Source organism: Salmo trutta, chromosome 35 (genome assembly GCF_901001165.1).
Source record: "Salmo trutta chromosome 35, fSalTru1.1, whole genome shotgun sequence".
Taxonomy (NCBI): domain Eukaryota; kingdom Metazoa; phylum Chordata; class Actinopteri; order Salmoniformes; family Salmonidae; genus Salmo; species Salmo trutta.
The window spans coordinates 2,440,438-2,465,522 of record NC_042991.1 but is presented as its reverse complement, the minus strand read 5'-3'; the positions used below and the strand labels follow the sequence as shown (position 1 = coordinate 2,465,522).

The following is a 25,085-nucleotide window of genomic DNA, read 5'->3' as shown; positions in this document are numbered from 1 at the left end:
ACTTGCCTAGTTAAATAAAGGCTACACATGTAAAATAAGACAGCTTTGCAGAGCTTGATTAGGATGTCATCATAGGCAAATATAGCAGCCCTCTACCCCATTCAGCATCCCTGATTGCGATCAGTAGCCACTTGACTCCCTATTTATCTGGTTATATCAGAGGATGGATATGGACTGCAGCACAGTCACAGTCGTTCACAGCCTGACGTGTCACAGTCATCAGACTACGACAGTTGTTTTAGCCTAAACTCCCGAAAGGCGAGTGTGTGAGGCGTGTGTGTGTGATTTATTTTAGAATGCATTGTTGATGAATTATAATGACCCAACCGAAGCCTGGCGGGCAGGTTGTCCTCATTGACGCCTTGCTCAATTAGAACTTGTCTCTATTTTGGCGTTTTATTGCCGGCACTAGTCACACAAAATAAAAATAAAATATCATTCACTTTTTTCGAGCTTATTTTAATTGGAAGAGCTAGCTAAGGGTTGAAGCTTTACCAATAAATGCTAAGTAAGACCAAATCATCCACTTATGGAAACACAACATCGCTATCAGCAAAGATGATTGGAGATATGGACTATCCTGCTAACATACAGTCACTGCTCTCTCTGCCTGTCCCATCCTTTCCACCCACCTCGCTCTGCTTGCTCCGCTCGTCCGTTTCTGGTGAGTTTTTCGCTTTAGTGTGGCTGAATCCAGTCACTGTCAGCCTGCAGGGCCTTGATGAAGTATATAGAGAAATGAAAAGTATAGACACTTAGCTACAACTCAGTGAAATAGATTGAGAGGCTTGGTTGAAATGAAAAGTAATGCTCATAGACTATATTCGTTCTCATGATGATTCTGTGCTACGACTGTTCCCCATTCCTCAATGGTGACTTTTTATGTAGGTTTTGTTTTCTATAATGACAAAACCTCCATTGTAGATCAATGACGAGGATGTTTTTCCTTTTCCTGCTCCAAAATGGTGACTCCTCGTCAGTCATTTTGTGTGTCAAGTGGTGATTAACCCATCTGTTCATCCCTCCACCATAGGAAACTACGGGGAGAGTGGCATGGAAGCCTTCAAGGAGCTGGCCTCCCAGGAGGGTCTGTGCATCGCCCACTCTGACAAGATCTACAGCAACGCTGGGGAGAAGCACTTTGACCGCCTGCTTAAGAAACTCCGTGAACGTCTGCCCAAGGCCCGCGTGGTGGTGTGTTTCTGCGAGGGCATGACAGTGCGCGGCCTCCTCATGGCCATGAGACGTCTGGGTGTGGCTGGAGGAGAGTTCCTCCTCATTGGCAGGTAAGGCACATGGCTGTAAGGTACTTATTTTGGGGTAATGGGGTTTTTGTCTTGTATTCAACGGCGGGTGCAGGGTGATTTTGTGCTGCCTGCTTCCCGACACACATGTCACCAAGGCAACTAAGTGGAATTGGAGCAGATACCACTATTTCCAGTGAGAAATGGTCACCGGTAATGAATAATTTGTATCTCTGTCACAGATATAAAACTGCTTATATGATGCTGTGTCAGGGTGTAGATTCTGTAGACCTTGATAATTCCTGAGAAGCCGGTGTTTGGAGGATATTCAATACAACTTTATTGGCATGTGTGGTCGATGGCTGGCGAACCGTGCCAATATATCCTCCAAACACCGGCTTCTAGGGCAATATCACTTTTATAAGGGTTACCATCGTATTCAAATAATGATTGACATATTTTCATTAAAAAAATGATTTTGATGAATTTATTCATACTATTTCATCATTCCACGAGATATAGTCCAGACACAAATCTAGGGTTGCTACCCAAGCCGGCTGGTCGTTCGTTCTATCGGTCCAGGTTTCCAGAGACGCAACCCAGTCTTTTTGTTCTAAATCTATGGACGCGACCCAATCATGGCACGTCTTTGGACTTTTTCCACATTTTGTTGTGTTACAGCCTGAATTTAAAATCGATTACATTAAGATGTTTTTTTTGTCATTTGCATACACACATACCCCATAATGTCAAATTGGAATTATGTTTTTCATTTTTTATTATTATTAATAAAAAATGTAAAGCTGAAATGTCTTGATTCAACACCTTTGTTATGGCAAACCTAAATAAGTTCAGGAGTAACAATGTGCTTAACGAGTCACATAATAAGTTGCATGGACTCACTCTATGTGCAATAATAGTGTTTAACATGATTTTTGAATGACTACCTCATCTCTATACCCCACATATACAATTATCTGTAAGGTGCCTCAGTCGAGCAGTGAATTTCAAACACAGATTCAATGACAAAGACCAGGGAGGTTTTCAATGCATCGCAAAGAAGGGCACATATTGGTAGATGGGTAAAAAAATAAGCATGGTGAAGTTCTTCATTACACTTTGGATGGTGTATCAATACACCCAGTCACTACAAAGATACAGGCGTTCTTCCTAACTCAGTTGTCAGAGAGGAAGGACACCGTTCAGGGATTTCACCATGAGGCCAATTGTGACTTTAAAACAGTTGCAGAGTTTAATGGCTGTGATATGAAAAAACTGAGGATGGATCAACAACATTGTAGTTACTCCACAGTACTAATCTAATTGACAGAGGAAAAACTGGTTCAGTCTGCTTTCCACTGGGAGATGAATTCACCTTTCAGCAGGACACTAACCTAAAACACAAGGCCAAATATACACTGGAGTTGCTTACCAAGTGAATTACCAAATACATTTTCCTGAGTGGCCGAGTTACAGTTTTGACTTAAATCTACCTGCAAATCTATAGCAAGACCTGAAAATGGTTGTCTAGCAATGAACCAATTTGACAGAGCTTGAAGAATTTTGAAAAGAATAATGGACAAATGTTGCACAATCCACCTGTGGAAGGCTCTAAGAGACTTACCCAGAAAGACTCACAGCTGTAATCGGGGGCAAAGGTGCTTCAACAAAGTATCGACTCAGGGGTGTGAATAAATCAAATCAAATTGTATTTGTCACATGCGCCGAATACAACCATACAGTGAAATGCTTACTTACAAGCCCTTAACCAACAACGCAATTTTAAGAAAAATACAAAAAAAAAGAAAGAAATTAAAGTAACAAATGATTAAAGAGCAGCAGTAAAATAACAATAGCGAGGCTATATACAGGGGGTACCGGTACAGAGTCAATGTGTGGAGGCACCGGTTAGTCGAGGTAATTGAGGTAATATGTACATGTAGGTAGAGTTATTAAAGTGACTATGCATAGATAATAACAGAGAGTAGCAGCAGCATAAAAGATGGGGGGAGGCAATGCAAATAGTCTGGGTAGCCATTTGATTAGATGTTCAGGAGTCTTATGGCTTGGGGGTAGAAGCTCTTTAGAAGCCTCTTGGACCTAGACTTGGCGCTCCTGTACCGCTTGTAGCAGAGAGAACAGTCTATGACTAGGGTGGCTGGAGTCTTTGACAATTTTTAGGGCCCTCCTCTTGCACCGCCTGGTATAGAGGTCCTGGATGGCAGGAAGCTTGGCCCCAGTGATGTACTGGGCCGTATGCACTACCCTCTATAGTGCCTTGTGGTTGGAGGCCGAGCAGTTGCCATACCAGGCAGTGATGCAACCCGTCAGGATGCTCTCGATGGTGCAGCTGTAGAACCTTTTGAGTATCTGAGGACCCATGCCAAATCTTTTCAGTCTTCTGAGGGGGAATAGGTTTTGTTCTGCCCTCTTCACGACCGTCTTGGTGTGCTTGGACCATGTTAGTTTGTTGATGATGTGAACGCCAAGTGAACTTGAAGCTCTCAACCTGCTCCACTACAGCCCCATTGATGACAATGGGGGCGTGCTCGGTCCTCCTTTTTCTGTAGTCCACAATCATCTCCTTTATCTTGATCACGTTGAAGCTAACACAGTCACGTCAAACAGTGCAGCCAGAATAATAGCAAAGAAGCTGCATTTGCGTTGGTTTAAACTGTTTTCTAGTGAATTTTTTTGGGAGACATCCATAACAAGGAGGTAATGATGCGCGATTTCGCCTGGCATAGATCATTTGCTCTCTCGCCAAGCCATTGTTCAGAAGAGATAGCCAACTACACATCTAACACAATCATTTCAAACATGTTTTCTATTGACATTTCTTTGTATGTATCAATTAAAATTATGCTTTTTACAGTGTAGATCTAGTATATACTGTAAATTGCCTAGCTGGGCTGATGAGACAGTGGATTGCGCAATCAGATGGAACAAAGTAAATAGGCATTTCAACGTCATAGATTTAGATGGAGTTAACTTGTGGAATACCCGTTATATAATTTAGGATAATCACCTATATCCACTACATAAAACAATCCATAGAATAAGGAACTACCAGTAACACATACTGTTCTGTGTCAATATACCAGTATGAAGAGAAAGACTTGATTTGTTTGATTATTTTTTACTGTTTATCTTTACAAATACATCAACAAAGCTTCCAGTTGCTCTTTGAAGTCGAGTCAGTCCCTCCAAACTCTCAATTAAATTAAATTAATTTCGATTCAAGGGGCTTTATTGTCATGGGAAACATATGTTTACATTGTCAAAGTAAGTGAAATAGATAATAAACAAAAGTGAAATGAACAATAAAAAATGTACAGTAAACATTACACTCACAAAAGTTCAAAAAAAATAAAGACATTTAAAATGTTTTATTATGTCTATATACAGTGCTGTAATGATGTGCAAATAGTAAAAAAGGGGAAATAAATACAAATAAATATGGGTTGTACTTACAATGGTGTTTGTTCATCACTGGTTGACCTTTTCTTGTGGCAACAGGTCACAAATCTTGCTGCTGTGATTGCACACTGTGATATTTCACCCAGTAGATATGGTAAATTGGATGGAAAATTAAGTTGATGGAAAATTTGATTTGTTTTCAAATTCTTTTTGGGTCTGTGTAATCTGAGGGAAATATGTGTCTCTAATATGGTCATACATTTGGCAGGAGGTTAGGAAGTGCAGCTCAGTTTCCATCTCATTTTGTGGGCAGTGTGCACATAGCCTGTCTTCTCTTGAGAGCCAGGTCTGCCTATGGGGACATTTCTCAATAGCAAGGCTATGCTCACTAAGTCTGTACGTAGTCAAAGCCTCTCTCGCTCTCTTCCCCCACCCCCTGTCTATCCTCTGGTGGGCTCTTCCTTGTGGCAGAGGGCACAGACATGGGTGTCTGAGAGGCTCTCTAGTGTCAACACTGGGTGACTCTGAGTGACTCCAGCTGTAATCTTCTTCATTAGAAGAAGAATAGGGGAGAAGGGCAGAGCAGCATTCACAGTGTGACAACCACACATTACACCATCAAGACCTTCAAAGACAAGGACACTCCTCTGTTGTCATCAAAATATATGCCTAAAACTTGACCTCCACTTCCATCGCCACCTTTTTTATTGCAAGATCCTGTCTATTTCTTAAAGATGTTTGGGGATGGAGGTTGTTGTAGGGCATTGGTCCTTCTGACTGTCAGGCTTGTGTCTGAGGAGGAGGACATTGATGAGACAGAATGATAGGGAGAGAGTAGATTCAGAGCCAGTGTAAGCACCGTTCTCAGTGGATTTGCCAAACTCTTCTCAAATGCTTCTCAAACACTGCTCCATCACCAGGTTCATCTTCTTGGAGATCCCTTCTGTTCCTCCTCTTATCTAGATGGAGGCTGTTATGTCTAAACAGCAGGGATGGAGGAAAAGCAGTTGCTGTTCCATGGTTGCTGTGGCGCCTAGTGGCAGCCTTGGTAGTTTACTCCTGCAAATTTCTTTATACTTATTTGTGTTTTTTATCTTCATTTTTTTTATCTGCCCTCTTGGTTGCACATAAGAATAAGGAGACTGTTGAAAAGGCCTTAAGCAGCTAACTGACTAAAGGGTAGCCATGTTCATGGAGACAGAGACCATGAGGACCCTGGCAACATATCTGATACAGTGCCACTATGACTATATCTCATGGTTCAGTGGCATAACAAAAAACTTGAAATGGCCCAAAACAAACTGCTGAAAATTATACTCAAGCTCAGCCCTAGGACGCACATTGGTCCTAATAATTTCAGGGAAATGAACTGTCTACCAGTAGATCTCCATGTGGTGCAGATCAAACTGTTCATGGATTGTAAAGGTCTTGAACAGCAAAAATAAAGTTTTTCATCAAATTGGATGATATTAGGAAGAAACCCGTTCAAAGTAGGGTGACCCAATTATGAAAAATGACTGTAGCTGGTACATTGATAAAGTTTGGTCATAAAGTTACTGCCCCCCCCACACACACACACCCCCCCCCCCCCCCCCACACACACACACCCCTGTCTCAAACACATGGATTCAGGAGGCAGGCATTACCAAGGATTTACTTTTGGCTTTATGCAACATCACATAAAGCCGGAATGTAATACACCACCTTAACTAATGGAAATATATGTCACCTGAAAACCTTCATCACATGTGCGCCTACATCTTGCTTTGGCTTTGTTTACCAAAGATACGGATAACCTTTGATATGTGGTGTGGCTGTTAGCTAGCAAGCTACTTACCAGGTTGCCAGCAAAAGCACACGGGATTGTGACTGGATGCCAGAGTGTAAAATTAACCTTACACTATTTTCTGAAAAATGAAGACATCTGACAGCAGTAGTGGCTGCTTCACATTTCAGGTGGACAGGCTGCACCGGAAATTACGATCATGTAACGCATGTGCAGTGCACATTTCGAGTGAAGTTGCTATATCAATTGGGGAGAATTGATAGAGCGATGGTGGGTCTTGCCAGGAAGCTAATCCTGAAGAAGGATACTGTACCATCATTGACAGTGGATCTTGCAAGCGCTGACCATAATGTAAGTATCAGAGTTTGATGATTCTGACATGGTAGCCAACATTTTGGGGGGGGATCGGGGGACTAACGTTAGATAATGCAACTGTGGCTGTGGCTGCTTTGACTTGTGAACGGTATCTTTTCTGTAACACACCTGATAGTCACTATATGCTTTTTGTTCTTCCATCCCTAAGCCCCCTACATTGACTCTTAGAAGTGCCAGCACAGAGCTGGTACAAAAGAATGTTGTCCAAAAGGTGTTGCGGTGTGTACAGTATTTGTAATTTACCCCTGAAAATCATATTTTGGCATTCCATTGTGTGGGTTGTTGTCTTACAGTTGATATAATTAATTTGGGCTAATCATGTCTTTCCACTATCATCAAGCTGTAATGATAGACATTTTCGAAACAATTTAACCTACTCTGTCTGCACAGATTCCTAGGCAACCACCGCAGCAGGATTACAGTGATACAAAATCAGTTTTCCCATGGCAAAGAAGGGGGGATATGCTGTGAAGTCATAGTTATTCATTTAAAATCTGCCATCAATTGAGCATTTCAGGCACACAAAACACTGAAAAGTTTCACAAAAAAGTGAACGACCAAATATTGCATATTTCAATTTGAGTACTTAAAAAACACCAGAAAACACATTGTAGAATGAATAGATCACTACATCAATTAATTGATGGCATCATAACTTAGGGAATTTAAGGAAATTAAATTCACTACCATTTAACAACAATGTCCCTTTTCAAAAACATTACCGGCTATGTAGACGGGCTCCTGGATCTCCTCTTCAACGAGGTCACTCTTGATCCAGTGACGTACAGTTGAAGTCGGAAGTTTACATAAACCTTAGCCAAATACATTTCAACTCAGTTTTTCACAATTCCTGATATTTAATCCTAGTAAAAATGCCCTGTCATAGGTCAGTTAGGATCACCACTTTATTTTAAGAATGTGAAATGTCAGAAAAATAGTAGAGAGTAATTTATTTTAGCTTTTATTTCTTTCGTCACATTCCCAGTGGGTCAGAAGTTTACATACACTCAATTAGTATTTGGTACGATTGCCTTTAAATTGTTTAACTTGGGTTAAATGTTTTGGGTAGCCTTCCACAAGCTTCCCACAATAAGTTGGGGGAATTTTGGCCCATTCCTCCTGACAGAGCTGGTGTAACTGAGTCAGGTTTGTAGGCCTCCTTGCTCGCACACACTTTTTCAGTTCTGCCCACACATTTTCTATGGGATTGAGGTCAGGGCTTTGTGATGGCCACTCCAATACCTTGACTTTGTTGTCCTTAAGCCATTTTGCCACAACTTTGGAAGTATGCTTGAGGTCATTGTCCTTTTGGAAGACTCATTTGCGACCAAGCTTTAACTTCCTGACTGATGTCTTGAGATGTTGCTTCAATATATCCACCTAATTTTACTTCCTCATGATGCCATCTATTTTGTGAAGTGCAACAGTCCCTCCTGCCTGCAAAGCACCCCCACAACATGATGCTGCCACCCCCGTGCTTCACGGTTAGGATGGTGTTCTTCGGCTTGCAAGCCTCCCTCTTTTTCCTCCAAACATAACCATGGTCATTATGGCCAAACAGTTCTATTTTTGTTTCATCAGACCAGAGGACATTTCTCCAAAAAGTACGATCTTTGTCCCATGTGCAGTTGCAAACTGTAGTCAGCTTTTTTTATGGCGGTTTTGGAGCAGTGGCTTCTTCCTTGCTGAGCGGTCTTTCAGGTTATGTTGATATAGGACTTGTTTTGCTGTGGATATAGTATCTTTTGTACCTGTTTCCTCCAGCATCTTCACAAGGTCCTTTGCTGTTGTTCTGGGATTGATTTGCACTTTTTGCACCAAAGTACATTCATCTCTAGGAGACAGAACAGGTCTCCTTCCTGAGCGGTATGACAGCTGCGTGGTCCCATTGTGTTTATACTTGCATACTATTGTTTGTACAGATAAACGTCGTACCTTCAGGCGTTTGGAAATTGCTCCCAAGGATGAACCAGACTTTTGGAGGTCTACAATTATTTTCCTGAGGTCTTGGCTGATTTCTTTTGATTTTCCCATGACGTCAAGCAAAGAGGCACTGAGTTTGAAGGTAGGCCTTGAAATACATCCACAGGTACACCTCTAATTTACTGAAATGATGTCAAGTAGCCTTTCAGAAGCTTCTAAAGCCATGACATAATTTTCTGGAATTTTCCAATCTGTTTAACCTGTTTAGGATAGGGGGCAGTATTTTCACGGCCGGATAAAAAACGTACCCGATTTAATCTGGTTATTACTCCTGCCCAGAAACTACAATATGCATATAATTATTTGAAACACCCTAAAGTTTCTAAAACTGTTTGAATGGTGTCTGTGAGTATAACAGAACCCATATTGCAGGCCAAAACCTGAGAAGATTCTATATGGGAAGTGCCCTGTCTGACCATTTCTTGTCCTTCTATAGCCTCTTCATCGAAAATAGAGGATCTCTGCTCTAACGTGACATTTTCTAAGGCTCCCATAGGCTCTCAGAAGGCGCCAGGATGGGGAATGATGACTCTGCAGTCCCTGGGCGAAAAACAGTAGGGGTTTTGGAAAGTGGTCGTTCTGAGAACAATGAAACTGGTGCGCGCGTGCATGTGAAGACTCCATTTTCTATTTTCAGTGTTTGAACGAAACACTGGTCGGAATATTATCGCTATTTTACGAGAAAAATTGCATAAAAATTGATTTTAAACAGCGTTTGACATGCTTCGAAGTATGGTAATGGGATATTTTGAAATTTTTTGTCACGATATGCGCCGGCGCGTCACCCTTCGGATAGTGTCTTGAACGCAAGAACAAAACGCAGCTATTTGGATATAACTATGGATTATTTGGAACCAAAACAACATTGGGTGTTGAAGTAGAAGTCCTGGGAGTGCATTCTGATGAAGAACAGCAAAGGTAATCCAATTTTTCTTATAGTAAATCTGAGTTTGGTGAGTGCCAAACTTGGTGGGTGTCAAAATACCTAGCCATGATGGCCGGGCTATCTACTCAGATTATTGCAAAATGTGCTTTCACCGAAAAGCTATTTTAAAATCGGACACCGCGATTGCATAAAGGAGTTCTGTATCTATAATTCTTAAAATAATTGTTATGTATTTTGTGAACGTTTATCGTGAGTAATTTAGTAAATTCACCGAAAGTTTTTGGTGGGTATGCTAGTTCTGAACGTCACATGCTAATGTAAAAAGCTGGTTTTTGATATAAATATGAACTTGATTGAACAGAACATGCATGTATTGTATAACATAATGTCCTAGGAGTGTCATCTGATGAAGATCATCAAAGGTTAGTGCTGCATTTAGCTGTGGTTTTGGTTTTTGTGACATTATAAGCTAGCTTGAAAAATGGGTGTATGATTATTTCTGGCTGGGTACTCTCCTGACATAATCTAATGTTTTGCTTTCGTTGTAAAGCCTTTTTGAAATCAGACAATGTGGTTAGATAAAGGAGAGTCTTGTCTTTAAAATGGTGTAAAATAGTCATATGTTTGAAAAATGGAAGTTTTGGGATTTTTGAGGAGTTTGTAATTCGCGCCACGCTCTATCATTGGATATTGGCGAGGCATTCCGCTAGCGCAACATCTAGATGTAACTTTTACGTGATATCACATTTTATTATATTTGTATATATTCATATTATATATATATATATATATATATATATATATATATATATATATATATATATATATATATATATATATATATATATATATATATATTTGTTATATTTGTATATATACTTTGTATATATTGTTTTTCAAGCATTCGGACGGGAGATGAGTGTTACAAATTGTACGATTGAATTGATTGAATTGAATTGATTGAATTGAATTGAGGTCTGAGTTGACGAGGCCATTCCAAGAAATGTAAATGTTTCCCCTTGAACCACTCAAATGTTGCTTTAGCAGTATGCTTAGGGTCATTGGCAGGGTAGGGTAGCCTAGTGGTTAGAGCATTGGGCTATTAACCAAAAGGTGGCAAGTTCAAATCCCTGAACTGACAAGGTACAAATCTGTTGTTCTGCCCCTGAACAAGGCAGTTAACCCACTGTTCCTAGGCTGTCATTGAAAATAAGAATTTGTTCTTAACTGACTGGCCTAGCTAAATAAAGGTAAAAAATAAACGTGTCCTGCTGGAAGGAGGACCTCTGTCCCAATCTCAAATCTCTGGAAGATGGAAACAGGTTTCCCTCAAGAATTTCCCTGTATGTAGTGCCATTTGTTATTCTGACCAGTTTCCCAGTCCCTGCCAGCTAAAAACATCCCCACAGCATGATGCTGCTACCACTATGCTTCCCTGTGGGCATGGTATTCTAGGGGTTATGAGAGGTGTTGGACCATCAAGGTTTTCCTTCCACACTCCACTCTGTGGAGTGTACGGCTTAAAGTGGTCCTATGGACAGATACTACAATCTCCGCTGTGGAGCTTTGCAGCTCCTTCAGGGTTATCTTTGGTCTCTTTGGTTATCTTTGGTTGCCTCTATGATTAATGCCCTCCTTGCCTGGTCCGTGAGTTTTGGTGGGCGGCACCTCTCTTGGCAGGTTTGTTGTGGTGGCATATTCTTTCCATCTTTTAATAATGGATTTAATGGTGCTCTGTGGGATGTTCAAAGTTTCTGATATTTTTTTATAACTCAACCCTGATCTGTACTTCTCCACAACTATGTCCCTGACCTGTTTGGAGAGCTCCTTGGTCTTCATGGTGCCGCTTGCTTGGTGGTGCCACTTGGTGTTGCAGACTCTGCGCCTTTCAGAACAGGTGTATATATACTGAGATCATGTGACAGATCATGTGACACTTAGATTGCACACTGGTGGACTTTATTTAACTAATTATGTGACGTCTGAAGGTAATTGGGTTGCACCAGATCTTATTTAGAGGCTTCATAGCAAAGAGGCTGAATACATATGCATGCACCACTTTTCCGTTTGTTTAAAAAAAAACATTTTAAACAAGTCATTTTTTCATTTCACTTCACCAATTTGGAGTATTTTGTGTATGTCCATTACATGAAATCCAAATAAAAAATATATTTAAATTACAGGTTGTAATGCAAAAAAATAGGAAAAACGCAGAGGGGGATGAATCATTTTGCAAGGCACTGTATGTTAGGCTTATGGCTCTAATATTTGTTTTATGCCAAATTACCATTATTTCTCACCTTTATTTCTCATGAGTTTTCATGTTGATCAATATTTTGGCTATGCTGGCCTATTTTAAAATATCAAATGCCCAGTGGAGGATCCTCAGAAGAGAAAGGGAAGGACCATCCTCCTCAGTGAATTTCATAAAAATAAAACATTTAAAAAGTTATCCTTATTAGATAAAACTATACTAAATAAAATCATGTCACGAAAGAATTGATTAAAACACACTATTTTGCAAAGGTCTACAGTAGCCTCAACAGCACTCTGTAGAGTAGCACCATGGTCCACCAAAGGTTTTTGCGCCTGGTCACAGACAGCTGATGTGTTGTGCACTGAAGTCCACAAGCAAAGGGAAAAGGTGAGAGGAGGAGAGCGCATAGATACAAAATGTAATTATGCAAAATGATCATGCTGTTTGTATGTGGCTGCTATGAAAGTTAACTTTTTATATATATATATATATATATATATATATATATATATATATCTTATATTTTGTGGGGGGGATATCCAAAACATAAAATATACTTGCAGTGAAGACGCTCAACAACTACATCACACCAGTCATCCAACAGACTCCCATTCAGAGCGACACACAGAAGCATCCAGGGTCAATGCCCTGCTCAAGGGCACGTTGACAGATCTCCCACCAGGCCAAAAAACATTAACCTGAACCCTCCAAGATCCCCTCCACAGTTCCCCAATAGCTGTCCCTCAACCATTCCAGATCCCTCCCACAGTCCCCACCAAAAATAAATAAATAATACAATGAATTCCATTCCCCACCCCAAGAACCCCCAATGCACCAACAACCAAGAAGATGAACTAAAGAGAAAAAAGAAAAATACAGAAGAAAACAGCAAACGTTGTTTGTGTGCATGTCTGGCACTATTACATGTATGTGTGTGGTTTTGTATGCGTTTATTTGAATGGTAGTGTGTGTGTATATGCATGTGTACAAACACCTGCACGGCATCAGCCTCAGGCAAACCGACATTAGCTGTAAAACCCTGCCCCTCAGTGTCATTCAAATGTACTTTTTTATTATGTTTTATTTTGACTTTATTTTTGACTTTTATCTTTGACCATCATTCTATCTCCCGCACAGCAACTCCACTCCCACTTGTCTCCAATTCCACATCCCAACCCTTAGCTTCCCTCAGCCCATCCCACCTGACCCATGGCCACCCTCTTTGGATTTTTACACAACATATATCTTTCAACTATTCTGTGATGTTTAGCATACAATTTCAATCTATCTATTCGAATAGAATCTACAGATTGCGAGTTGAAGATAAATACTTTTACGAAGAGTATTAGTATATTAGTAATTGACTGACCCGGTCTCTCCACATCTCCAAACAGTACTATTTCTAGGGTCAATTTTAGATCAATGCTATGCATTTTCAGCCATTCCTGAACCTGAGACCAGAAACAGGCTACCTGAGGGCAATACCAAAATAAATGGTCTATTGATTATGTATCCTTACAACAAAATCTGCAGAGCTTCGACGATTTTATGCCCCAAATATTCAACATTTTGTCGTTGGCAAGAATTCTATATGATAATTTTTGCTGAAAAGCACGAAGTCTTGAATCTTGCACCATTTTATGTATCACCTCCTACACCCGGTACCATGGAATCGGTACATCATGTGAGGATACAGAATCAAAATCTCTTCCCAACTATTTTGCCATCTGTATGGCACAGTTGTCAACATCCTGGTCCTCAAATGAAACTGGTATTCTTTCCTATTTGACCATTGTAAGAGGTCATAGTGCCATAGTGGAGTGGTCAGGGCGTGACAGGTGTTTGTTTTGGGTGGTTTTGGGGTTTTCTGTTTCTAGGTGGGATCATGCTAGAATTCTATTTCTATGTTTCGTTTTCCATGTTTTGGCCGGATATGGTTTCCAATCAGAGGCAGGTGTCTTTCGTTGTCTCTGATTGGAAGCCATACTTAGGCAGCCTGTTTTCCATTGGTGTTTGTGGGTAGTTGTTTCCTTTTAGTCTAGAGTACCTGACGGGACTGTTGTTGGTTGTTTTGTTGTTAAAGTGTATTCATTAAAGACAAAGAATGAGCACTATACACGCTGCGCCTTGGTCTCCATTCAATGATCTGTATGACAATTTACCTCTCCATGGTTGCAGGATCTATTGAAATTCATTGTGGAGAGCTTATTTACATCTTTCGTGATATGAATACCAAGTATGTCTACAGTACTTCCCCATCAGCCCATTTTATAGGTAAACTGCAGGGTAATGTAAAAGTTGTATTTTTTAAAGATACAATATGTAATATTGTACACTTATCATAATTAGGTTGTAGTCCAGAGAGTAAAGAAAAGTTATCTAGGTCTTCAATGAGACATTGCAGGAATCTAGCTTGCGGACTTAATATAAAACTTGAGTCATCGGCATACATGCACACCTTTGTTTTTAAGTCTTGGATTTCTAATCCTCTAATGTTGTTATTGGATCTGATTTTAATAGCTAGCGTTTCGATGGCCGAATAGATATGGTGATAGCGGACACCCTTGTTTAACTCCTCTTGACAATTCAAACCTCTCTGAGAAGTAGTCGTTACTTACTATTTTACACCTGGGGTTGCTATACATTATTTTTACCCATTTTATAAGAGAATCACCAAAATTGAAAAAATCTAGGTATTTATAAATAAAATCCAGTCTTACTTTATCAAATGCCTTTTGAAAATCTGCTATAAATACCAGGCCTGGCTTCTTAGATGTTTCATGATGTTCTATTATGTCTAGTAGTTGTCGTATATTATCTCCAATGTATTGTCCATGTAAAAAACCTGTCTGATCAGGATGAACAATACATGGTAAAAAAAACTTTTATTCTGAGTGCTATGCATTTCGCTAGTATTTTTGCATCACAACATTGAAGTGTAAGGGGCCTCCAGTTTTTTAGATAGACTGGATCATAATAGAGAAATAATAATAGAGAAATCAGACCTTCCTGCTGAGTACCTGACAGACTACCATTTCTATAGGAGTAGTTAAAACAATCTAACAATGGCGCTTTTAGTATATCAAAAAAGGCTTGATATACCTCTACCGGTATGCCATCAAGCCCTGGGGGTTTTCCAGACTTAAAGGATTTAATAGCCTCAAAAAGTTATTCCTCTGTAATTTGGCTTCGCACTGATCGTTCTGTACATTTGTTAATTTTCCATTTTTGATATTATTTGGAAAGAATTCCTTACCGTAATCTTCATTCAGTGGGAGAGGATGAAACGGAAAAGAGAACATCTGCCTAAAATATTTAGCTTCCTCTTTTAAAATATAATTTGGAGAATCATAGATGACTCCATCTTCAGTAACGAGTTTCTGCAAATTATTTTTGATAGCGATCCTGTATTGGAGATTCAGGAAGAATTTTGTTCATTTTTCTGCATATTCCATCCAGTTTGCTTTATTTTTGTAATATATTACATTAGATTGTTTTTAAATAAGTTCCTCAAGTTCTTTTTGTTTTTCCTCTAACTTATTTTGTATCTCTGTAGTATCATTTTTATTGCTATCTACCTGTACTCTTAGTTAATGTATTTCCCTTGTTAGTCTTGTCTCTTTAGCCAGAAACTGCTTTTTTATTATTAATGAATATTGAATTGAATGACCTCTGAAGGTACATTTAAAGGTATCCCAAACAATAAGGGGATTTGCGTAACTTATATTATACTGGAAAAAATTATGTTATGAATTATTTTGTCTTAGTTCAAAATAAGTTGTCCTCCAGTAAACGTTGATTAAATTTCCAATATCCCCGTTCACGTGGAAAACCTACTAGAGTTATGTGAATGCCAATAAGATGATGATTCGATCGCATTCTGTCTCCTATTAAAACTTTTTTAACCTTTGATGCAAGAGAGAAAGAGACAAGAAAGTAGTCAAGACGACTAGCTTGATTAAGTCTCCTCCATGTATATCTCACTAGGTCAGGGTTTTTTAGTCTCCAAATATCCACTATTTCTAATATGTCCATAATATTTGTGATTTCCTTAAGGGCACGGTGATGATAGTTTGTAGATTGATTACCTTTATGGTCCATTGAGGTACTTAACACTGTGTTATAGTCTCCTACCATAATGATGAAAGTGAACTTTGTTTGAGTGTGATCGGGGATGTAGGCTATTCATTCTACCAATTCTGTTGATAAACATTTCTTAAACAGAAGCAAATGGAACAAAACGGGGATAAACTTACCTTAATTTGACCAATAGAAACACTCGTTTGCAACTGGACTAATGATTACACCCTATATCAGCTAGATGCAGGCAAGAGTGTGCAGGGCGGTATTGAATGTCACTATCTGTCCATTTCTCACTATCTGTCACCTCAAATTTGTCTCGACATGTGTGCACCTACGTTGTAAACTTTCATTCATAGGCTAGGTTGTAGCAACCTCATGATGGGTATAGGGAAAAATTTTGTATCATGTATTAGCCTAAACCTATCGCTGTTACATTGAACTGGGTGAATGGAATATGAATGACAGTCATCCAATATCCTGTAATAGAAATAAGGCCATGCTCATGAAAAGAAAATCGTCCTCCCTCATCTTAAACGGCACTGACCGCCACTCGTGTTGCCAATATCAGACCGCTGCGCTATAGGAGCATGGCTGGAAAATGCGCTTTCCTTAACCCATAACAGTCTAAGCCCTGTCTAAGCTTGTGTGGGGGGTGGGGGGGAGGGGTTCTACTAAGCTATATGGAATTGTTTTACCAAGGATCATTTTCTATTTGATATGGAATTAGATTTTTTTATTTATTTGGCCTTACTGCTATTAGCCCATGCAAACTCATTGAATAACAGATTCACTACATGGAACAACAGATAGTAATCCCCAAAAAATCGAAAGGAAGTTTGTTCTGAACTGTCTGTCCTATATCTGAGAGATATAAGAAAGGTCAGGAAACATTTGTTATTTTGACATGTATTTAATCCCTTATTTTTGGCACTAAGCAGTCTCCATGAACTGTATACTGTACTTTCATTAATTTTTTCAACTGGTACCAGGGAACCTTCAGACGAGTATTGTGAGGCCTGTGGGCATTCTAGAGTAACATGTATGTGTTCGAAGAGAGCCTCACCTTTCCACATAGGGGTCATATTAGCGTCTAGGCCAAACTGTTCGGACGCTACAGGTAAAAGTTGGCAGATCAGCTGTATCGACTTCAGACACGTTTGAAGACGCTTGTGGGGTGCCATGGGATCTATGTGTTCGAAGAGAGTCTCACCTTTCCTCAGAGGGGTCATATTAGTGTGTAGCCCAAACTGTTCAGACACTACAGACAGAAGTTGTCAGATTGGCTGTACCGACTTCAGACGAGTTCCAAGACGCTTGTGGGGGTCAAAGAGTAAAACGGAGAACACCGTTGTATTCGTAAGAATCTCATCTTTCCATGCAGATGATTTTGTGAGAAGACTGATTTTCGGGATGTCTCATGGTCTGACAAACACCGCTCTAGCTCTGTCACCTTTCACCAGTTGTGGTGGATTGAGACGCACCCATTACAGATATCTCTAGTTTAAACGGACAGATTTTTACAGGGATATTTCTTTTAATGCTAATTGGATTTCTTTAGATCATGCCAAATGAATTGTCCATCGTAATGAAGCTCCAGTGTTTTCCCTGTCTCTCCTCTCTTACATTCCCTTTCTGATCTCTATCCTTCCCTATCTCCCTCCATATCTTCTTCCATCCTTACCGATTCCTTCCTCTCTCCGCTCCACACGAGAGGATTTTTTTTTTGCTGGTGGGTAGGTCTCCATGGGCGAGAGAAAGAACTGGTAGCTTAGCTCTACATGCTTCTGGGTCAGAGAGAGAGAGAGAGAGTGAGAGGACAGTGAAAGAGGGAGATGAAGAAAGACTGACGGAGCAACGTTCTGGGCCAACACACATATGTGCGTGAGTGTGTGTGTCTAAAGCTTGGCTACAGTGTCATGGTCACACAGGCTTGGAGGTTGGCTGACAGATATTAGCTCATCAAAACACAGCCTGCTATTCCATGCTAATTTGTGCCGTTGCTTGCCAGTCGAGTGAGAAGCTGTTGATGTGTATGTGAGAAAGAAAGACAGAGAGAGAGGAAGAGAGATGGCTAGAAATGGTATTAGACCTTAGGGTTGAGGGAGTGTGAAAGACAGGCAAAGATACAAAGAGAGACAGAGAGGGAACAAGGTAAGGCTCATAGTTGAAATAGGGAGAAAGATAGAGGTAGAGTGACTTGACTGAGACGTAGAGAGAACGAGAAGTGAAGGGAGGGATTATGAGAAATGGAGAGAGAGACAGACAAAAATGCATAAAATCACAGAGTGAGAGAGAGTGAGAGAGAGAAACGGACCGAGAGAAAGAAAGAGAAACAGACAGACAGACAGACAGACAGACAGACAGACAGACAGACAGACAGACAGACAGACAGACAGACAGACAGACAGACAGACAGACAGACACAGACGGACAGGTTTAGAGTCTGAGAGCTCTTGTTTTAGAGCTCTGCTGTTGAACACTTGCCTGCTCTTCAGAGGGCCAGGTGCAGTCTCATATGGGAATACTTTATTCCTGCAGCCCCAGGCCTGCTTTAACACCCTACAGTACTTACACCACTCACTCTCCGCTTGTGTTATATTCTATTCTCGGTCAGATGACTTGTCCTTTGTCTCCGTCTCCCAGTGAAATTGCTGAGGGTAACTAGCGGGGGAAGGAATCAGACAGTTGCAGATTGATCATCTCCATGGTTTCGCTACATTTGTTGCACTTACCATTGTTTCAATCATTTGGATCCTGTCACAATCTGTGAATGACAACCAGGTCCATCTGTAGAGATCTTCAGGGACTCTAGTGCCCTGGTCTGTAGTTTGAATCAAGGTATTTTTCATGACTTCAGTCATTGTTTCATATCAGCATACAATACATAGATAGATCTATTCAGAAAGAGAATGTGATTCATAAGGAATTTCATCATGCATCAAGGCACAGCTAAGCAACAGTGGAATGTACTGTAGTTTGTTGAATGTGGTTAGATTGCATCATTGTGTCTGAGAGCATTTTGTTTTATGTTTAATATCTCTGACTCTCTCTCGATTTGACTATGATAAAATGATTCAGCACTAGATCATAATGAATCAGACATTTTTCGTTGATGATATCCAACAGCCCAGAAAAGTATTCTTTCCCATTTATTTTTGAATTAACATTTAAAGACTACTCAGGATAATTTTAGGTAACTCAAATCTCTCTAAAAGTTTGTTCACATGGAGCACTTTTTATAGAAATGTTTCACCCATGAATTTGCCTTTCAAAGTCAATATTCCAAGCAGGTATTTGAATGTCTGATTCCCTACCTTAGATTGTCTGGGTTGGCATGTGCCGAGCAATGACATGAAAAGTAGATTCCTTCAAATGAAAGAAACCAAAACAACTCTCCATCTCTAGCTTACAAAACACAAACAATGTTTAAGGTTACATTTAAGCATTAACTCTGCATTTTTAAGGTTAGTGTTAAGTTTAGGCATTAACTCAGAATGGTTACGGTAAGGCTTAAGATTTGGGATAGGCTCAAAACAAAAATCCAAAAAATAACTTTCTATCGCTGGATTCGAATTTGCAACCTTTGGAATCCGCCATCCCCATCCACAACGCCTTAGCAAAACCGAAAACTACTTGAAGGTAACAGTGCTCACTGTTGCCCCTAGTGGCCAGTTGCCACATCATCTCCCGATGTCCTCAAACACTAGATTGATGTGAAATACTGACTTGTATCACGAGTGACCTGGCTGGATTTGGAATTAGATTTCATGTCTGTGATGTGATGTCTTGGGTGGTGTTGGAGGTATGGGAGGGACTATACACGGAGTGTACAAAACATTAGGAACACCTACTCTTTCCATGACATAGACTGACCAGGTGAATCCAGGTGAAAGCTATGATCCCTTATTGATGTCACTTGTTAAATCCACTTCAATCAGTGTAGATGAAGGGGAGGAGACAGGTTAACCTGTTATGGATAGGGGGCAGTATTTTCACGGCCGGATAAAAAACGTACCCGATTTAATCTGATTATTACTCCTGCCCAGAAACTAGAATATGCATATAATTATTAGCTTTGGATAGAAAACACTCCAAAGTTTCTAAAACTGTTTGAATGGTGTCTGTGAGTATAACAGAACTCATTTGGCAGGCAAAAACCTGAGAAGATTCCTTACAGGAAGTGCCCTCTCTGACAAGATCTTGTTCTTCTTGTCTCTGTTTATTGAAGACTGAGGATCTTTGCTGTAACGTGACACTTCCTACGGCTCCCATAGGCTCTCAGAGCCCGGGAAAAAGCTGAATGATATCGAGGCAGCCCCAGGCTGAAACATATTTGCGCGTTTGGCAAGTGGTCTATCAGCGGACAATGGGACTCATGCTCGTGCACGAGACGACACCATGTTTTTATTCTATCGTCTTTGAACGGATACAACGACTCCCGGTCGGAATATTATCGCTTTTTTACGAGAAAATTGATTTTAAACAGCGGTTGACATGCTTCGAAGTACGGTAATGGAATATTTAGAATTTTTTTGTCACGAAATGCGTCGTGCTCGTAACCCTTCTTTACCATTCGGATAGTGTCTTGAACGCACAAACAAAACGCCGCTGTTTGGATATAACAATGGATTATTTGGGACCAAACCAACATTTGTTTTTGAAGTAGAAGTCCTGGGAGTGCATTCTGACGAAGAACACCAAAGGTAATAACATTTTTCTTATAGTAAATCTGACTTTGGTCAGGGCTAAACTTGGTCGGTGTCTAAATGGCTAGCCGTGATGGCTGGGCTATCTACTGAGAATATTGCAAAATGTGCTTTCACCGAAAAGCTATTTTAAAATCGGACATATCGAGTGCATAGAGGAGTTCTGTATCTATAATTCTTAAAATAATTGTTATGTTTTTTGTGAACGTTTATCGTGAGTAATTTAGTAAATTCACCGGAAGTTTGCGGGGGGTATGCTAGTTCTGAACGTCACATGCTAATGTAAAAAAGCTGGTTTTTGATATAAATATGAACTTGATTGAACAAAACATGCATGCATTGTATAACATAATGTCCTAGGGTTGTCATCTGATGAAGATCATTAAAGGTTAGTGCTGCATTTAGCTGTGGTTTTGTTTTTTGTGACATTATATGCTAGCTTGAAAAATGGGTGTCTGATTATTTCTGGCTGGGTACTCTGCTGACATAATCTAATGTTTTGCTTTCGCTGTAAAGCCTTTTTGAAATTGGACAGTGTGGTTAGATTAACGAGAGTCTTGTCTTTAACATGCTGTGAAATAGTCATATGTTTGAAAAATGGAAGTTTTCGGATTTTAGAGGAGTTTGTATTTCGCGCCACGCCCATCATTGGATATTGGAGCAGGTGTTCCGCTAGCGGAACGTCTAGATGTAAGAGGTTTTAAAGAAGGATTTTTAAGCCATGAGAAAATTGAGACACTGATTGTGTATGTATGCCATTCAAAGGGTGAAATAGGTAAGACAAAAGATTTAAGTGCCGTTGAACGGGGTATGGTAGTAGGTGCCAGGCGCACCGGCTTGAGTGTTTCAAGAACTCCAACACTGCTGGGTTTTTCACGCTCAACAGTTTCCCGTGTGTATCAAAAAGAAAGGAGGACCAAGGCACTCTTCATATAATGAATTAAAATGCCTTTATTTGTATGGCATGTTCAATGGACAACTCCAACGCGTTTCGGCTGCATGGCCTTCTTCAGGGAGTACAAAGATACGCTAATACAATGTCCACTTTTGAACAGCTTTTTCCAATCAACCCTGATTTGAAGTGGTTACAGAATTCATTGGACAACACCTAGTATACAATATTATATATTAAAGAGTGAAATAGATATGTAATCAAAATGCAAATCAAGGCTAGGAGCATTAGAACCATCAGAAAAGACAAAGTAGTTCTAGCCTTGAATAGAACTGGGCAAAGTGGTGAGAGTAGGAGAGCCATACATTTTATAGTACATTAGATCACAGCAAACAACTGTGTATATCAAGAATGGTCCACCATCCAAAGGACATCCAGCCAACTTGACACAACTGGACACAATTGGAGTCAACATTGGCCAGCATCCGTGTGGAATGCTTTCGACACCTTGTAGAGTCCATGCCCCGACAAATTGAGGCTGTTCTGAGGGCAAAAGGGAATGTGTTTTGTACACTCAATGTATATTCTCCCTCAGGATGTGGTCGGAGGTAACACTGAACAGATGTCCCATCACAAGGGGGCACTAACACCTCATGTCAGGACGGGACGTCCCGTAGAGGGAACCATAGATTTAGGGAGAAGGTTTGAAGGAAGTAGTATCACACCGTGTGATGAGCTCTGAGCCCCGGCATGAGCTACACACACTAGTCTACTCTACACAGCTTCCCAGCATAGTGGACTGAGCTGTGTAGAGAAGCACATCTGTGGCTGTCTCCTCTCACTCAAGTATAACTACCTTGTATGGAATTATGTGCCTGACCTGCTTACTGATTTTACTTCATTACTGAGGGGAAATTACATTAGATGCATTAAAAGCAACAGGCACAGAATGGGTCATTAACATGTTGTTACAGCAATCACTGAAATGCAATAGGCTACAGTTCTGTTAACTCAACGGTGAATCACTCTTTCGATCATGATTGACACTCAAAACTGCTAATAGATTACTTTCCCCAACAGCGTTGGCTGTTAGTTGCATCATATCTACCTTTAGTCACCACCACCAGTGCCTTTTCCATCCAATACCCAACCTCCCCCATTATAAAGACTGTGTGTGGGGAGCATAGTCAGTCACACCCACCCACCCACCCACCCACACGCAATTAGCACCATTGCTTTAGCTTCCCATCTAATGCTGTCTGCCTCAATGCTGTTATTACTACCGCATTTGAATAAGCTGCTTTTCCAGTAATATTCTCTTGGAACACATGAGAATACTGATAATACAGTATTTACACTGTAATTTGCCTCACCTCTGTAATCACTGATAATAGTTAGGATTGAAAAAGGACCAAGGTTGTTATACGGCTACATAAGGAATATGTGATCGGGAGACTGATTTTCTTCTGATTACTCCTGTCCTTGCATCTATTTTCACCAGTGTTGCTTAGGTAGGCCTGGGACAGACGAGGACAGCCTTGGCTACCAGCATGGGGTGCATTATAGTGAAGTAGGTCAGTATAGTGGGACAGAGGGAGCCTGCCTGCCAGTGATTCCTGCCTTACAGATTATATTTATACTATTTTCTCAGAAAAGGCTGTGAAGTGAAGGGTGCTGTTCTTTAAGCATTATAGAGATGATCTCTAAGTCTCTATTTCCCCATTTAGGATTATCCCCCGGTGTGTGTGGCATGATCTCTACGCCTGACAGGACACACACACACACCAGTGTGTGTGTGTGTGTGCCTGTGTATGATTTATGAGGCCCAACTCTACTCCTCTCCTCCCTCTGCCATGTTGCTACCCTTTTAACCCATTATACAAACCTAGGTTAATATTAAGTTTATTGGGGCATGTTGGGGGGGGGGGGGTGTTGGCTAGTCAAGTGATGTCCCTTTCATGTTATAACTGTGATTCGTGTTTTTATGGAGAAAGTACATTTTGCTCCCTGAGGTTAGCGTGTTGCTAACGTTACAATCCCCATGGAGATTTGGTTTTGTTTGATGAGAGGCTAGGAGACTTGTGTGAATGGCTCTGAGTCTAGGGTTGTCAGTCAAACAATAGCCTCTCAGGAAAATATCTCAACACTGAAAGTCCACAGTTTTAAGAGAGCAGCACAATTCTAGCACATATCACATACTGTAGAATGCCACAGAGGAGGCAAAGATAAGTCTACAGCTTTATGTGTGATTACACACAATAGTAGTTCCACAAAGTCTTTCACAGTTGACTTATGAGTCTAAATTGCGTCTCTTTATGTTTTACTGAACAGTAGGCTTTACACACAGAATTTGAATAGTCATATGTACCACAGACTTGAATTGATAAACATAAAACATTGTCAAGGACATCTCTCCAATTGATGCATTGTTTTTCTTTCTAGTATGAAGGACTAGTGAATGACATTGAAATGATCAGAAAGAGCATGCTGGGTTGGCATCTGGATGTCATTGTGAGATCAGAACACGCTGAGGCTGAAACAATTTCCTTGATGGCCCCCTAGCTCACTTTTCCCTTGTTATAGTTCGCACACATGCAGTACGCATGAAAATGCATGCATACATACACAATTAAACAATTGCATACGCACGCATGCATACACACACACACACACACACACACACACACACACACACACACACACACACACACACACACACACACACACACACACCTCAACCCGAGGCAGGAAAACATGAAAACAGTCACTATGGTTCGGGACAACACATTTCCTAGGTAGTACTTAAATATGGAGAATTGCCGGCAGGTAGCCAGCTAGCAGTAAATCTGTCTCTCCAAACACTGTTCGCCATCGGTCCAAGGCAGACGGATCTGGGAGATGAATCTCCAAACTGGGGCGTGATGAATAAGTAAAGGCTGCTTGATCTGGATAGTGTTTTAATGGATCCCAGCTTGGCCAGGGTCGTTGAGCTGCCTCGGGAGAGGCCTGGCCTGCCTACCGTCATCTAGCTAACAAACTGCCACTTCGCTCATGCAAAATGAACTGGATCAGGAAGGAAGAGAAAGGGAAGAGGGAAGAGAGAATGATGAAGAAGGGAAGGTGGGGGAGGTTGGGCAAAATAGAAAAACAGGGAAAAAGAAGGCAAGAGGAGAAAGAGGGAAGAGGGAGCGAAGGAAAGAGGAGGTGGGTTAAGATTGAGAGAAAGGAGAGAGAGTAGGAACTGAGGGGTGAGGAGAGGAGAGAGGGATAGGGTAGAGGTAGGGCTTGGCTCTATACTTTCCAAACGTTATGGTGGTTTGAATATAATCGGGTCAGTTAGTATTCTACTGGTCTTTAGACACCTACGTTTGTTTGGGTATTCTTATTAAGTGTCTGCTTTTGTCAAATGAGCCAGAACAATGTAAAATGTAAACAAGGGAACGCATAATTAAT

General features: G+C 40.6%; 1 protein-coding gene across 5 annotated transcripts in view; it reads left to right on the top strand.

The window, feature by feature from the left end:
• The window catches only part of grm1a (glutamate receptor, metabotropic 1a), a 59,082-nt gene that overhangs the window by 4,567 nt on the left and 29,430 nt on the right, over window positions 1-25,085 (top strand). For all 5 annotated transcript variants that reach the window (XM_029732973.1, XM_029732975.1, XM_029732974.1 and 2 more), the window contains exon 3: window positions 1,034-1,286. In XM_029732973.1, coding sequence (XP_029588833.1) covers window positions 1,034-1,286 — 253 coding nt within the window. The remainder of the gene's footprint in view (window positions 1-1,033; window positions 1,287-25,085) is intronic.